The sequence below is a fragment of the Oncorhynchus tshawytscha genome, linkage group LG33 (genome assembly GCF_018296145.1).
Source record: "Oncorhynchus tshawytscha isolate Ot180627B linkage group LG33, Otsh_v2.0, whole genome shotgun sequence".
Lineage (NCBI taxonomy): Eukaryota > Metazoa > Chordata > Actinopteri > Salmoniformes > Salmonidae > Oncorhynchus > Oncorhynchus tshawytscha.
Genome location: NC_056461.1, coordinates 21500802 through 21515383, shown reverse-complemented (window position 1 = coordinate 21515383; position 14582 = coordinate 21500802). Strand labels below are relative to the sequence as shown.

At 40.5% G+C, this 14582-nt stretch overlaps 2 protein-coding genes across 3 annotated transcripts in view; one reads left to right on the top strand and one right to left on the bottom strand.

The window, feature by feature from the left end:
* LOC112230965 (taperin) overlaps nt 1–6008 on the top strand; it is a 28209-nt gene extending 22201 nt beyond the window's left edge. Inside the window, exons 2-4 of the mRNA XM_024397407.2 lie at nt 2009–2207; nt 2998–3122; nt 3276–6008. Of these exons, the coding sequence (XP_024253175.1) occupies nt 2009–2207; nt 2998–3122; nt 3276–3338 (387 nt within the window). The 3' untranslated portion in view covers nt 3339–6008. The remainder of the gene's footprint in view (nt 1–2008; nt 2208–2997; nt 3123–3275) is intronic.
* Nucleotides 6009–8205: 2197 nt separating this feature from the next.
* On the bottom strand, nt 8206–13211 carry LOC112230569 (Sjoegren syndrome nuclear autoantigen 1-like). Of its 2 annotated transcripts, XM_042311699.1 has the most exons (4): nt 12835–13211; nt 9305–9363; nt 8967–9166; nt 8206–8473 (listed from the first exon to the last, which is right to left on the bottom strand). In XM_042311699.1, the coding sequence occupies exons 1-4, from the start codon at nt 12936–12938 to the stop codon at nt 8381–8383; spliced, it is 456 nt and encodes a 151-aa protein (XP_042167633.1). In that variant the 5' UTR covers nt 12939–13211; the 3' UTR covers nt 8206–8380. The 2 variants fall into 2 exon arrangements, with proteins under 2 accessions (XP_042167633.1, XP_024252617.1); XM_024396849.2 differs by lacking the exon at nt 12835–13211 and having other exon boundaries at nt 9305–12167.
* Between the last annotated feature and the right edge of the window lie 1371 nt (nt 13212–14582).

Below are 14582 nucleotides of genomic sequence, written 5' to 3'. Positions count from 1 at the left end.
TCTCAGCACGACTCCGTCAAAGTACAGGTTAAATAACATTAAGTATGGAGTGGTAGTGCACGTTTTGAAGTCACTAGTTTTTATAAAGAACTAAAGGATATCAGCACCCAAAGAAAAGTTCTGCAGTTACACAGGACAAGCGTAGGTACAAGGTACGTATTAAATAAGTACAAATGTTCAAAGTATCCACTGATAGTGACTCGATGTAGGTGGTGGTACGCTTTTCTGGACGTGTCACAACTTAACTCTGCTAGCTAGCCCTTTCCTGACGCTGCACAATTGATCAAATTCACAACAATATCCATATCGCACGCAATATTTTGAAACTCATCTCAGCAGCATGTCCATTTTTCTAGTATATTTTCTTCTCCAAGCCCCACCCACTCAAGCAGCGCAGTTACTACTCCTCGCTGTTAGTCACTATAGGTTTGCATGTTGTTCTGTTAGGTCAAATGCGGTCAACTGATTGTTCCAACAAAGACAATGCCGCATTCCACTTCACTTGTTAAGACAAGTAATTCTATTTCTGTGATTCCAACAGTTCACCCAAGTGTTTTGATCGATTATTGCACGTCAAATCGCAATGTTTTGCCCATATTCTGCAGCCCTAGCCTTTCCCTTCACTCAAAGCACGTGTTTAAATGATTAGCTGAATGCACCACAAGTAAATGTTTTTAAAGCACTTCCCAAATTAGCGATGACCTCTAAGGCAATAAGAATCAAAGGATTGTGTTTCATCAAATGACAAGTTTGAGAAAGTATTGAGTTATTTGAATGGGATGAGGTAGAGCCTATTCTCAATTTGATTCGACTAAATTATAATATTGATCAAAAGGAAGCCATTTTAGAACAGTTTAATCCATCTTGTAAATTCTGTCAGTAGAGGAGAAAAGTATAAATCTTTTGTGGTTGCATTGACGCAATGCTTAGCCCATGTACATTTTAGATTTCCCTGTCTGGCCCCTATATCCATAAGTCTAGCAGGCCAGACTGGAGCTGGGGTAGGGGCTAGAGAAGGGTAAGGGCTGGGCTATGTGATGGAGATTAGGGGTGATTTAGAGCAGTGCCTACTGAAGGGGATGGGGGAGAGGGGTACATCAGATCCTCAGCACTGATATCAGCTGACTCCTGGGAGACACAGCAGTACACTGTGTGCACTGTCTGCATTGTACTCTTAATTGACACTACTTATTGGATGTTGAAGTTGAACATTCTTTAGAGCTTCTTTAAGCCTTAAGACCATTGTTTGCTGTTGTGAAGTTGACAGTCCTGTTCCGCAACATATCGCAACAGTTTCACCCCACGGTGGCATGTTTGTAGGACGCTGGAGTGTTGCCAAATGGAGATTTTTTTTTACGAGCTCTCCAGCCGTCAATCACAAAGCCAGCAGCCCCTGCAAGGCTGCTACCTGCCCTGTGCTATGGTACTAGAGAGAGAAACTGGGAAATTAAACTCACAGGTCAAGAACAGATTATCATAAATGACATGTGCCTTTTAAGGTAATCCCAATCAACAAAGATATTGTGCTTGGTTTCAGTTTGGTTCATGTACACATGCATACATATAATGCTGGTGTAGAAATGCATCCAATCAAAGTAGGCCAGCCTGATTATAATAAGTAATAAGGAAACAAAATGCTTTATTGTTTTGTGGTCATAATGATTCTGTCATCATAAGCGGGTAAAGTTAATAATGCACAATAAACCGGTGGCACTGTCATTACTGAACTAGTACTGTAGTGCTGATGAACAAATGCTTCTTGTGGCAAGCTATGGGAAATCCCAAGTATCGAGTTAGCCTAATGATATCAGGCTTTGTACATTTAATTAAACTGAAGCAGACATTTTCCCTCTGCTGCACTTACAAATTAAAAGTGCTGAAATGACCTGATATATTCAATTCATAGCACTAAATCCTAAAGAGAACAACAGTCCTAGCATTTAACCAGTCTTTTATGTTTTGAATGTTTAAACACTGAGTCACTTCTCCTCCGTTCCCCCTCTTTCAGCTGAATATCTCGTTCAATGAGTCGAGCATCCAAAGCACCTATGAGTACCCCTCCGAGAGCAGCGTATGGGACAGCGAAGAGGAGGATGAGGAGGACGTGAAGGGAGGAGAAGAGGAAGATAAGCCCAGCATGGTGGGCCGTATCCACATCCCTCGTCCAAGCTTTACCAGTTCCCCATCTCACACCAGCAACAGCACTGGTGAGATAACTAGAGGGAATGGGGGAGGGGGAAAGGAAAGCAGGAAATGGATAGCATGAGAGGATGAGAGAGGGGATGGAATCGGAGGAGTGAGAAGGATAAATGGTTGGAGGAAAATGAATTGAACAGACTAAGCGAAACCTATTCTCATGGTAAAGAGGGTAAGATAAGGAAAGGGAGAGAAATTAATTCTGTCCAATTTATTAGTAATCTGGAAGTGGCTGAATGGTGCTGAACTGCTCATAATGTAGCATGGGAGACACCTACTGGTCAGAGTTAGCTTTACATCCAAACACATAGGAACTCTGCTTTTATTTGTTATTTCATTTTTATTTAACCTTTTTATTTGCCTAGTCAAGTCAGTTAAGACAATTCTTATTTACAATGACGGCCTACCCCGGCCAAACCCTAACGACACTAACCAATTGGGATTCCCAATCACGGCCGGTTATGATAGCCTAGAATCGAACCAGGGTCTGTAGTGACACCTCTAGCACTGAGATGCAGTGCCTTAGACCGCTGGCCACTCAGGCGCAGTCAATTCAGCAGGCAAGAGCAATCTTTTAGTGTGATGTAACTGAACAAGTTTATCTGCTCTCCCATAAAATTGATCAACAGTAGCCATGCAGTATGTCTCTACATTAGTTATTCATTACACAGCTTATTGCCAATCTTTAACTAACCCGTACATGAGCTCATGCTTATGTTCTTGAAATAATTCATGCAGAATATGTATTCCCATTGTGCTACAGATTTACATTGGGCTTTGCCCTGTTTCCTATGTATTCAGATCTGTCCAGTTACATTCCCAGGCACACTGTGGATTTTAACACCTGGCAGGAACATAAGCTTGATGACCCTGTTTACCAGGGGGCCACCAATTCCCAGCACGCACAGATGTTAGAGGAAGTTATGGTGAGGCTTCTTTTTAAAGTACATGAACTGACACATTCATTCATTAACCTTAACTTGTACACTATAAGATTTACCTGCCAGCACATGATTTACAAAGGTAACTAAATGTTTTCCCACCCTTTCCCTGCTCTTCATTCCCTATCTATCTCTTAGCTCACCCCAGCAGATAGCTCCTCTCTGTCAGACTTCAACAGTGAACCTGCGCTGTACTTCTGATTTGCCTGGACCAAACAGGACTGACCACTGCCCTCCAGTACCAGAACCAGCAGCCGGAACCACAACCCCCACCTGGGACCAGTGAGACTTAACAGAACTGGACATCATTGCACTTCAAAGCACTCCTCTTTTTCAAGTTTAGTTTGACACCGACATCAACCAACCAATCAACCACCACAGATTCAAGCAGCTGGACTGTCCTCACCTTACCTGTACAGTTGATCTGTCTTTCCTCTCCACCTACGCCTACTTTCATTGACTGCCATTGAGCAGTGAAGTCTGAACCAGATCTGACAGACTATTTGATTGTCAAAATAAATCTTGTTTTCAAGATAAACATGCATTATAATGCGGTTTCCCAGGCTTACGGTCTCCAGAAGAAGCCAATCTGTCTGCCTCAATGTCTCTATCTCTAAGGCTGTGTTTTACGGGTAGCCCAATCCTTATTTATTTTCTCCATTTAATTAGTCTTTTGAACAATCACATCAGATCTTTTTCAGAGCTGATCTGATTGCTTTAAAGACCAATTTTAGTGAAAAAAAAGATCAGAATTGGGCAGCCTGTTTAAACGCAGCCTTTGTGTCTCCCATCAATAGTGTCATAATATACATAATGTGTTTTATGGTCTCCATGTGTCCTTCTGAAGGGGATATATGTAGTGGTGGAGATCACCTTGTGAAGGTAAGTGACCAAATTCCTTCAAAACAAGGAAGCCATCAGTGCCCGTCCTTATCATGGTGAAGAAGAGACTCTGCGTTATCGTGTCCTGGGGTCCCAGGACGTAGGCCGAGGACTCCACACTCCGTAGGGGATGGCAGACAAATAAAATAAAATAAAATAAAAACTGAAGACTGAAATAGTGAAAGGGTGCCACAAGCCTAGTTTATTGTTGTTTTGTACCTGCATGTTCTGATTTCTATTGACTTGGTTCCTCGTACTGTATGCTTTTAGTTTTGTATGTTTCCTTACAACAATGCTGTGTTGGAGACTTCAGGAGCAAGCAAACTTCAACACTTCCCCCTTTTAAGATTATGCAAAGCTCTGTAGACCTACTCAATTTAATGTTTTATCATCAAAGATCTGCGATGTACTGCTTAAAAAGATTGCCTTGGCAGGAAATGTTATACTATGAATATCTTCTGAGAGAAGCTTCATGTCAAGAAGCATAGAGTATAAATGCCTTGGTGTTGGACTCACTGTCTACAATGTTATTAGAACAATTTCCCCTTTTCAGTGTCAATGTTTGATCACCAAGTGTGAAAGATAAAAATGTCCAACATAAACCACGAATAGCAAATATTGAGAGAACCCATTCGCCAGCACGTTGGTTTGTGAAAGCTTGAGTTATCCTCTTAATGTTGAAGTTTGCATGCCAGAGACTCGTTCGTGTATAGTATATGGATCAAATAGCTGGTATAGAAGGGAAGGGTGTGTCCTCATGGCCGTGTGTGTTTCCTTCACATTGACCATTGAATATCTTTTGACCTTTACAGCCTGACCTCATAAACCTTCACGTTCCATAGAGCGTGAGCTGGTCCATTTTTAGTAATGAAGACATTGATTATGAAACTAATGATTGTGTGTATAAGACCTGTGGTGAAAGATTAAGAAGTAAAAAGCTTTTTTTATTTTTTATTTTAAGGTTGCTCCCATGTCTTCGAAATAATTTTTCTTAAAATGCCAATTGACTCAAGTGTTCCACCTATTGCTGTGGTGGCCACCACTCGCATTCTCATAATTTTCCAATGTTCTCCTTTGGCCAGTATTGATGTCGTTTCTATAATCTACAATGATGTTTTCATACGTATAATTTATTACTTGCATATCTTAGGGCTTTTTTTTCTTCATATCTTCAATCAAAAGAACTGGTTTAGACTGAACAGACACAAAAGCACTGCGCTATTGGGAGGCTACATTTTTCTGTATACTGTATCATGATTAGACAGACTTGGATTATGTTTTATGTCAAGATTGTATTTCCATTTGCACTGTCATTGTATTAGCTTTGTTTTGCACCTCAGAAGAAATACAGTGAAGGTGAAAGAGGTGCTCATCAATCCATATATGTATCATCTCATCGGATAGAAATAGGTGAATATGAAGAATGCACTGCCCAATAATGTCATGATCTCTTAAAATCTTTGCCACAACCTTGAAACGTTATTGGAAGACCAGAGAATGATCCCTGGTTAGTGTCTACTGTTAGTCCTTCGATCTATCTCACACAGCATACAGAGCACGTATGCCATTCATCTGTGCTAACTGCTGCCTTTGAGGACCAAATCCCTAAGGAGGCCGACAGATTTTCCTGGGAATCATGCGCTTCTAATGTTGGCTTTCATCAAAGCGGAGGCCCAAAAGCCAGGGCTGTATCATTGGATGTTCCAGTGGTCATACTGTATGTGACACAAGCAAGACTGAGATGGCTATTATTGTGATGAAGACTGATTCACTTGAAAGATTGATATTGTCCTATCTGTCTGGTCCTGTTGAGAAGAAACAGTACTTGTCTGTCATACTGTAGCTAGAAGCCCCATCTCATCTTGTTTTTCTCTTCCTCTGTCTAAATCTCCAGCGTCTAAGAGATGTGCTTACTGTAAAATGTGTACTTGTTAACGCTTTGGGCAAAAAAAAGATGTCAGAACTACAAATAAAAGCTCAATAAATAGATGAAGCCTTGAAGGACAGTGTGAATAGTCTGTTATCGTATTTCTGATGACTCTTCATCCCTCATGTGAAGGCAGAATCTCCCAATTGCGAAACATTACCCTGCCAAAACTCATAAATGCATTGTTAAACCTGACCGAATAAACAGAACATCAACAAAACAGACAGAAAGCTTCAGAAATCTCAGAGAATAGCTTTTATTTGTTGTGAAGGAGATTTACTAGTAGAAAGAATAGAGCAGCGTGCTTCCACCTAAACCTGCATTGTGCTATATTTATCTGTGCTATATTTACCTGTAATTACATATCAAAGTGTCAGACAGCATCTCACCGGGAGTGTGTGTGTGTCTGTCTCGTGTGCCGCTGTTGAAAGACACTAGCACTCAAGAAAAACAACCCAAGGAATGACTTCTGGGCGTGTCCCATACACTGCAATAGGCAAATGAGCCCGGATTCTTCACAGATCATCTTTATTAAAATGATTCAATTGGTATAAAATAAGTATGCCAGTGAACAGCAGTATTAGTAGACAAAGTCAAAACATTTTACATAAATATACTGTATATACAAATACTAGGAACACCTTCCTAATATTGAGTTGAACTTCCCCCATTTTTTCCCCCAGAACAGCCTCATTTCGACGGGGCATGGACTCTACAAGGTGTCAAGCGTTCCACAGAGATGCTGGTCAATGTTGACTCAAGTGCTTCCCACAGTTATGTGAAGTTGGCTGGATGTCCTTTGGGGGGGGTGGACCAGTCTTGATACACACGGGAAACTGTTGAGTGTGATAACCTCAGCAGTGTTGCAGTTCTTGACCAAACCAGTGAGCCTGGCACCTACTACCATACCCCGTTCAAAGGCACTTAAATCTTTTGTGTTGCAAATTCATCCTCTGAATGGCACACATACACAACCCGTGTCATAAATGTCTCAAGGCTTAAAGATCCTTCTTTAACCTGTCTCTTCCACCTCATCTACAGTGATTGTAGTGGATTTAACAAGTAACATTAATAAGGGATCATAGCTTTCAACTGGATTCACTTGGTCAGCTTATGTCATGGAAAGAGCAGGTGTTCTTAATGTTTTGTATACTCAGTGTATATTATACTGAACAAAAATATAAACGCAACATGTAAAATGTTGGTCCCATGTTTCATGAGTTGAAATAAAAGATCCCAGATATGTTCCATACGCACAAAAAGCTTATTTCTCTCAAATGTTGTGCACAAATCTGTTTACTAATCCATCCACCTGACAGGTGTGACATATCAAGAAGATGATTAAACAGCATTGCAAAGGTGCAACTTGTGCTGGGGACAATAAAAGGGCCCTCCAAAATATGCAGTTTTGTTAAACAATGCCACAAGATGTCTCAGGTTTTAAGGGAGCAATTGGCATGCTGCTTGCAGGAATGCTAGCCAGAGCTGTTGCCATATTATTTCTGCACAAACTGTCAGAAACCCGCGCAGGGAAGCTCATCTGTGTGCTAGTCAGCCTCACCAGGGTCTTGGTCTGACTGCAGTTCGGCATTGTAAACGACTTCAGTGCGCAAATGCTCACCTTCGATGGCAACTGGCACACTGGAGAAGGGTACTCTTCACGGAGGAATCCCGGTTTCAACTGTACCGGGCAGATGGCAGATCCATGGTGGCGGTGGGGTTATGGTATGGGCAGGTATAAGCTACGGACAACAAACACAATTGCATTTCATTGTTGGCAATTTGAATGCACAGAGAAACCGTGGCGAGATCCTGAGGCTCATTGTCGTGCTACTCATCCACCGCCATGTTTCAGCATGATAATGTACAGCCCCATGTCACAAGGATCTGTACACAATTCCTGGAAGCTGAAAATATCCCACTTCTTCTATGGCCTGCATAGCTACCAGACATGTCACCCATTGAGCTTGTTTGGGATGCTCTGGATCGACGTGTACGACATTGTGTTCCAGTTCCCGCCAATATCGCAGTTCCCGCAACTTTCGCACAGCCATTGAAGAGGAGTGTGACAACATTCCACAGGCCACAATCAACAGCCTGATCAACTCTATACGAAGGAGATGAGCTGCATGAAGCAAATGGTGGTCACACCAGATACTGACTGGTTTTCTGATCCACGCCCCTACCTTTAAAAAAAAAGTTATCTGTGACCAACAGATGCATATCTGTATTCCCAGTCCATAGATTAGGGCCTAATGAATTTATTTAAATTGGCTGATTTCCTTATATGAACTGTAACTCAATAAAATCTTTGAAATGGTCGCATGTTGCATTTATATTTTTGTTCAGTGTACAAACAGTGCACAGTTACAAGGGTGAGGGGAAATGCTGGTGTCTGGGTGAGAGGTTAGGTTTAGGGGAGGTAGTCTGGATGTCAGTGGTCTTTCCTTCCGGGTTCAGTGGCTTTGCCGAGATTTCCTGCTTCCTTCTTTATTACACTCAGCAGTGTTTGACAGCTCTCCAGAATCTTAGAGAGAGTAAGACATGAATCAACATAAGGTTCATTGCATTTACTGTATGAAATACCATAGGCTGAGTCAAGTGGGATCGGGATACAGCTAGACAACCACTTAATCAGACTATCTGCTGTGCACAATTTGATTTGAAGAGTCTGACTCTGAGCACTCAGTGGTTTTTAATTAACAACACTTACGGGTGTTTGTTTGCTCTGCTATTATGCTCTTAGTAACACCAAGGGAGTTGGATATTAAGATAACACGTGGGATGTTTGCTGTCTGGAATTGCTGCAAATAATTCCATCCAGTGTTCTTTGAGAACTAGAAGACATGGAGAATGTTATCTTACCCAGTACATTTACAGGTCCTTTTGCAGTCAAATTGATATGTACTGTAAAGCTCACATAATATGATTTCATGGTTTTGTGAGACTTAAATAACACTGAAAAACATACTTTTTTTTCTCATGAAAAATAGAAACCCTAAACCCTGGCTGGTCCTGACCTTTATAAAGGCACCCTCGGTCTCGCCGATGGTGTGGTCAAAGTCAGCGCGGACGGAGTGTCGTCGGGCCAGGCTCTCGTTGACGCGGCGTAGTTTCTCGGTGAGGACATGGATGTCGTGCTGCAGACGACCCTTCTCCTCCTCCTCCTGCTGGATCTGACGGTTCAGCTCATCCCTCTTAGAACACAGCTTCTCGATACCTGAGGTAAAAGAAACAACACTGGCTGTTAAGAGGTGGAATGTGGAAACAACCAAGGTACTCATGGAAACAACTTCTCGGGTTTTTACAGTGTTTGAGCTGTAGCCTAGATCAATTATTTATAATTATGAATGCTTACCATCAAATATAGCCTGGGCCTGCATTCCGAGTCCGAACATCATGGAAATTGTAGAAAATCTGGGTATTTCAAAGAGAAAACAACCTAGAGACCTGTAGCCTATCCTCCTAAATACATGTCAGACTTGTTGTGCACAATGTAAAAGGGAGGCGGATGTCTAAGCTGAGGTCCCACTCACTCAGCAGGCCATTCCTACTGAATCAGCCCATTCCAGCCTTTGATGGATGAAGGACGTGTGTGTGTGTGACAGAGAGTCAATCATACATTAATTGAATCCCACTGCTAGAGGTCACGTCTAATTCAAACCACAGCTACAGACTAAAGATCTCCTTCCCGGTTTAAGAGAGGCTCTATTCGCACCAACACTCCATCTAACCAGCTCCATAACACTAGCCTATATTTTCAAAGCCATTCATTACGATTCATAACAACTGCTGACATGAAATATAGCAAAACTGTAAATAACTGGGATTGAGAATCAAGGGTACAATTGATCTCACAGACAATGTAATTGAAAAATAACGAAGATCACTTGGGCTAAACTTGACAGGAGACATGTCTGCATGGTTAGATAATTTATCCTGGTTAATTTATCCAGTCATGTCAGACAGTTACATCTAATAGGCTTCTGATACATGGACTCTGATTGAAACAGTTACTCAGAGTTGGAAGCATTTAAATTATACATAAGCAGAATGCCTTGTCTTGATTTTAACCCCAAGTGTCAGGGGTTTTATGGCAGTGTTACAGCAAGGTGAAATATAGTCTGTGGATATTTCCCAAGGGTCTGCTGTAGCATAGAAGGGCTGCAGTGTATCTGCAGTCCACACACGCACACACACACACAATAGCATACTACTTGGATGATACCAGCATTTTTTAGTTATATCCCCTCCCACTAAACCAGGTGTTACCTAACTTTCTTGGCCCGCGACCACAATTTGGCTCCAACTTTCCGATATGAAATCACTGACGTCATGATTTGACCTCGTTTTTTCCGAGTTCCCAGTTGTTTTGAAGCGGCACCAGTTGTCCTGAAAGCACCAAATGTACTGATGCTCGTTTCAAAGTAACATTATTACGTGATTAATAACGTCTGAAGCTTCGTTTGATCATGTGATTTTTAAACCACTACGCTAATATTTGTGTAAACTCTTCAGAGTTGTGCTCTGGATTGACACCCCATTTTATGTACCCAAGATCCGCAGGTAAAGCTGTACATTGCAATACGAATGTGCAATATGTTGAATAGTGAGGTGATTTCCCACAGTTTAAGTCCTTCAAAAAGAGCTACGACGCTAATATTTGTGTAAACTCTTCACAGTTAATAACATTTTGTGAGAGAAAATGTATCATGTGAAGAGACAGCATTAAATGTTCGTCTTGTCTTTCGTGTCATAAAAAATTATTGTTTCCTGCCTGTGCTTGGTAACGATGAGGGGGGGCGTCATGATCCCCTCCTTAGGACCATCTGGCAGAACGCCCAGAATATGTTATATAAATCAAGATAGGAGACGTGCCAGACACATGCAGGAACCAATCCTTTTTTAAAAAATGTTTATTTAAAAAATACAAATTTGCAGAAATGTTTATTTATATATATATTTTTTGCAGGAACCAATCCTATGAAAAATGCCTATGTAAGTAGTATATAAGAGATCTAACGGGAGAGCAACAGAGCTCACGTTATGCATCTAAGTTTGACTGTGACCTCTCCAGCTTGCTGTTAATTAACAATGATTAATTTAATAGTCCCACCTGTTTTGAGCCCACACATTTTGCAATTGTGAAGTCTAATAAATCCACAGTGCGATTAACAATTTTTGGGGGGGCAAATTGTCTTTTGTTGAATTGATATAACATTCCAAACTTGTTAAGCAGTATCCAGTTAAAATATGGGATGATTCCAGTATTTGTGTCTGTCTGACAGTTTCAATGTGGGACTTTTATTTTGAAGGCAAACAGTAAATTCTACTATTCTGGCAAATCGTTATTGTGGCTAGCTTCACATAGGTGGTGCAAAAGCAGGAAAAAGCAGTGGAGAAACACGTGACATTGATCAACCAATAGTTTGTTAGATACCGCCTACAGACGTTTGACTGACAACCCTCATTAATCATATTGGAGGAAGAAGTACAGAAATAAATATTTAATAAAATGAATTAAAGTTTGAATAATTATAATACATAGATAAATAATTAAATACATAACAGATATGTAGAGAAAATTAATTACATTTGGCATTTTTTTATTTCCTTGCTCATTTATTTAATTATGTGTGGATTTATATATTTATGTATACATTTGTGTGAATGTATTTAATTCTAATTATGGCAGGTTTGGTCCTCCATTGTGCTTCTTGCCTGCATATTTCCCCTCCCTAATCAAGATCCAGAACCCAGCTCTAGCTCACGGTTCATGCTGGGCTCCAGTGCTAGTGTGCATGTAGTAATGGGCTCCTATGTGTGATATCTGTATATTATTTTGTACAATGTTCATGTCAGTGGTGTAAAGGGAGAACTTGTTCTCAACTAGCCTACCTGGTCAAATAAAGGTGAAAAAAGTACTTAAGTAAAAATACTTGAAAGTTCTACGTAAGTCTTTTTTGTACTTCACTTTACATTTAGGACTACTTTTACTTCACTACATTCCTAAAGAAAATAATGTACTTTTTACTCCATACATTTTGACTGATACTCAAAAGTACTTGTTACATTTTGAATGCTTAGCGGGACATGAAAATGGTTTAATTCACACACCCTTGTTTTTTTAACTAGGCAAGTTAAGAACAAATTCTTATTTTACAATGACGGCCGACCCCGGCCAAACCATCCCCTAACCCGGACGACGCTGGGTCAATTGTGCGCCGCCCTATGCGAGAACATCCCTGGTTATCCCTACTGCCTCTGATCTGGCGGACTCACTAAGCACATGCTTCATTTGTAAATGATATCTTAGTGTTGGAGCGTGCCCCTTGCTATCCATAAATAAAAAATAAAATTAAGCTGTCTGGTTTGCTTCATATAATCATTTTTAAAACGATTTATACTTTGATGCTTTTACTTTTGATACTCAAGTATATTTGAAAACAAATACTTTTAGACTTTTTCACAAGTAGTATTTTACTGGGTTACTTTTACTTGAGACATTTTCTATTAAGGTATCTTTACTTTTACTCAAGTATGACGCTTAAGTCTTTTTTCCACCACTGGTTCGTGTAATGCAATAAAATAATAATAACGGACTTCTGAAACCGTAACTAGCAAGACGTCAGACCCCACGAATCGGCGTATGCGACCGTGAGTAAAGTATGTTGATAACGGTCGGCCATCTTGGAGGCTGTCTCTAGGTCTTATTTATTACCTTTATTTAACTAGGCGAGTCATTTAAGAACAAATTCTTATTTACAATGACGGCCTACCATAAAGCCTCCTGCAGGGACGGGGGCTAAGATTAAACATATTGGACAAAACACACCACAGCACTACAGAGACCGAAGACATGGTAGCAGCACAAAACATGGTACAAACCTTATTAGGCACAGACAACAGCAAAAAGGTAGAGACAACAATACATCACGCGAAGCAGCCACAACTGTCAGTGTCCATGATTGAGTCTTTGCATGAAGAGACATGACTGAATGGAAACAAAACTGTCCAGTTTGAGTGGTTGTTGCAGCTCGTTCCAGTCACTAGCTGCAGCGAATTGAAAAGAGGAACGATCCAGGGATGTGTGTGCTTTGGGGATTATAGCTCAATTGGTTGCAAAATCCCACTGATTTCAAATCAAATTGTAGTCACATCGGTCGAATACAACAGGTGTAGACCTTACAGTGAAATAATGTTTACTTACAAACCCACAATTCCGTTTTAAGAAAATACCTTTAAAAAAATAAGAGACAAACAGATAAAGATCAGCAGTAAAATAACAATAGCGGTGCTATATACAAGGGGTACCGGTGTCGAGGTAATTGAGGTAATATGTACATTTTTTATTTTTTATTTATTTTACCTTTATTTAACCAGGTAGGCAAGTTGAGAACAAGTTCTCATTTACAATTGCGACCTGGCCAAGATAAAGCAAAGCAGTTCGACAGATACGACACAGTGTTACACATGGAGTAAAACAAACATACAGTCAATAATACAGTATAAACAAGTCTATATACAACGTGAGCAAATGAGGTGAGAAGGGAGGTAAAGGCAAAAAAGGCCATGGTGGCAAAGTAAATACAATATAGCAAGTAAAACACTGGAATGGTAGTTTTGCAATGGAAGAATGTGCAAAGTAGAAATAAAAATAATGGGGTGCAAAGGAGCAAAATAAATAAATTAATTAAAATTAAATACAGTTGGGAAAGAGGTAGTACATGTAAATAGTTATTAATGTGACTATGCATAGATGAGTAGCATCGGTAGTACATGTAAATATTTATTAATGTGACTATGCATAGATGAGTAGCATCAGCGTATAATAGGGGGCATGCATATAGTCTGGGTAGCCATTTGATTAGATGTTCAGGAGTCTTGTGGCTTGGGGGTAGAAGCCTCTTGGACCAAGACTTGGCGCTCCGGTACCGCTTTCCGTAGAGAGAACAGTCTATGAGTAGACTGGCTGGAGTCTCTGATCATTTTTAGGGCTTTCCTCTGATAGCAATTTCAACGTGGTTCCGGTTTTTTCTTCGATTCAAACAACGACGTCTACTGGACACCGTACTTCAATGTAGTTAGTATTTCTTCATCCAGGGTTTGTTACCTGAACAGTTGCTCCGCAGCTAGAGTTGGGATCTTGGGGACCAGACTAGGTATATTTTGAGAATCGTTTTGTGACACCACCCTTTCAGCACATTGTTTAAACAATTCGCTTTGAGTAAACTATACGATTATGTTTAAAGCATCCGAAAAAATGGCATATATTCCGTTTTTGACAGCAAAAGAGGGACGCATGATGGAAGGGGCGAACCTTCAATGGCAATGGATTATGGGGCGATTTACTTAATATTGTGGAAAAATATATATAAACTATATATATACAAAAGTATGTGGACACCCTTTTCAAATGAGTGAATTCGGCTATTTCAGCCACACCTGTTGTGTACAACTGTATAACATCGAGCACACAGCCATGCAATCTCCATAGACAAACATTGGCAGTAGAATGGCCTTACTGAAGAGCTCAGTGACTTTCAACGTGTCACCGTCATAGGATGCCACCTTTCCAACAAGTCAGTTTGTCAAATTTAACCATCTGGCAGTCTGATGGACAAATGCATAGTACC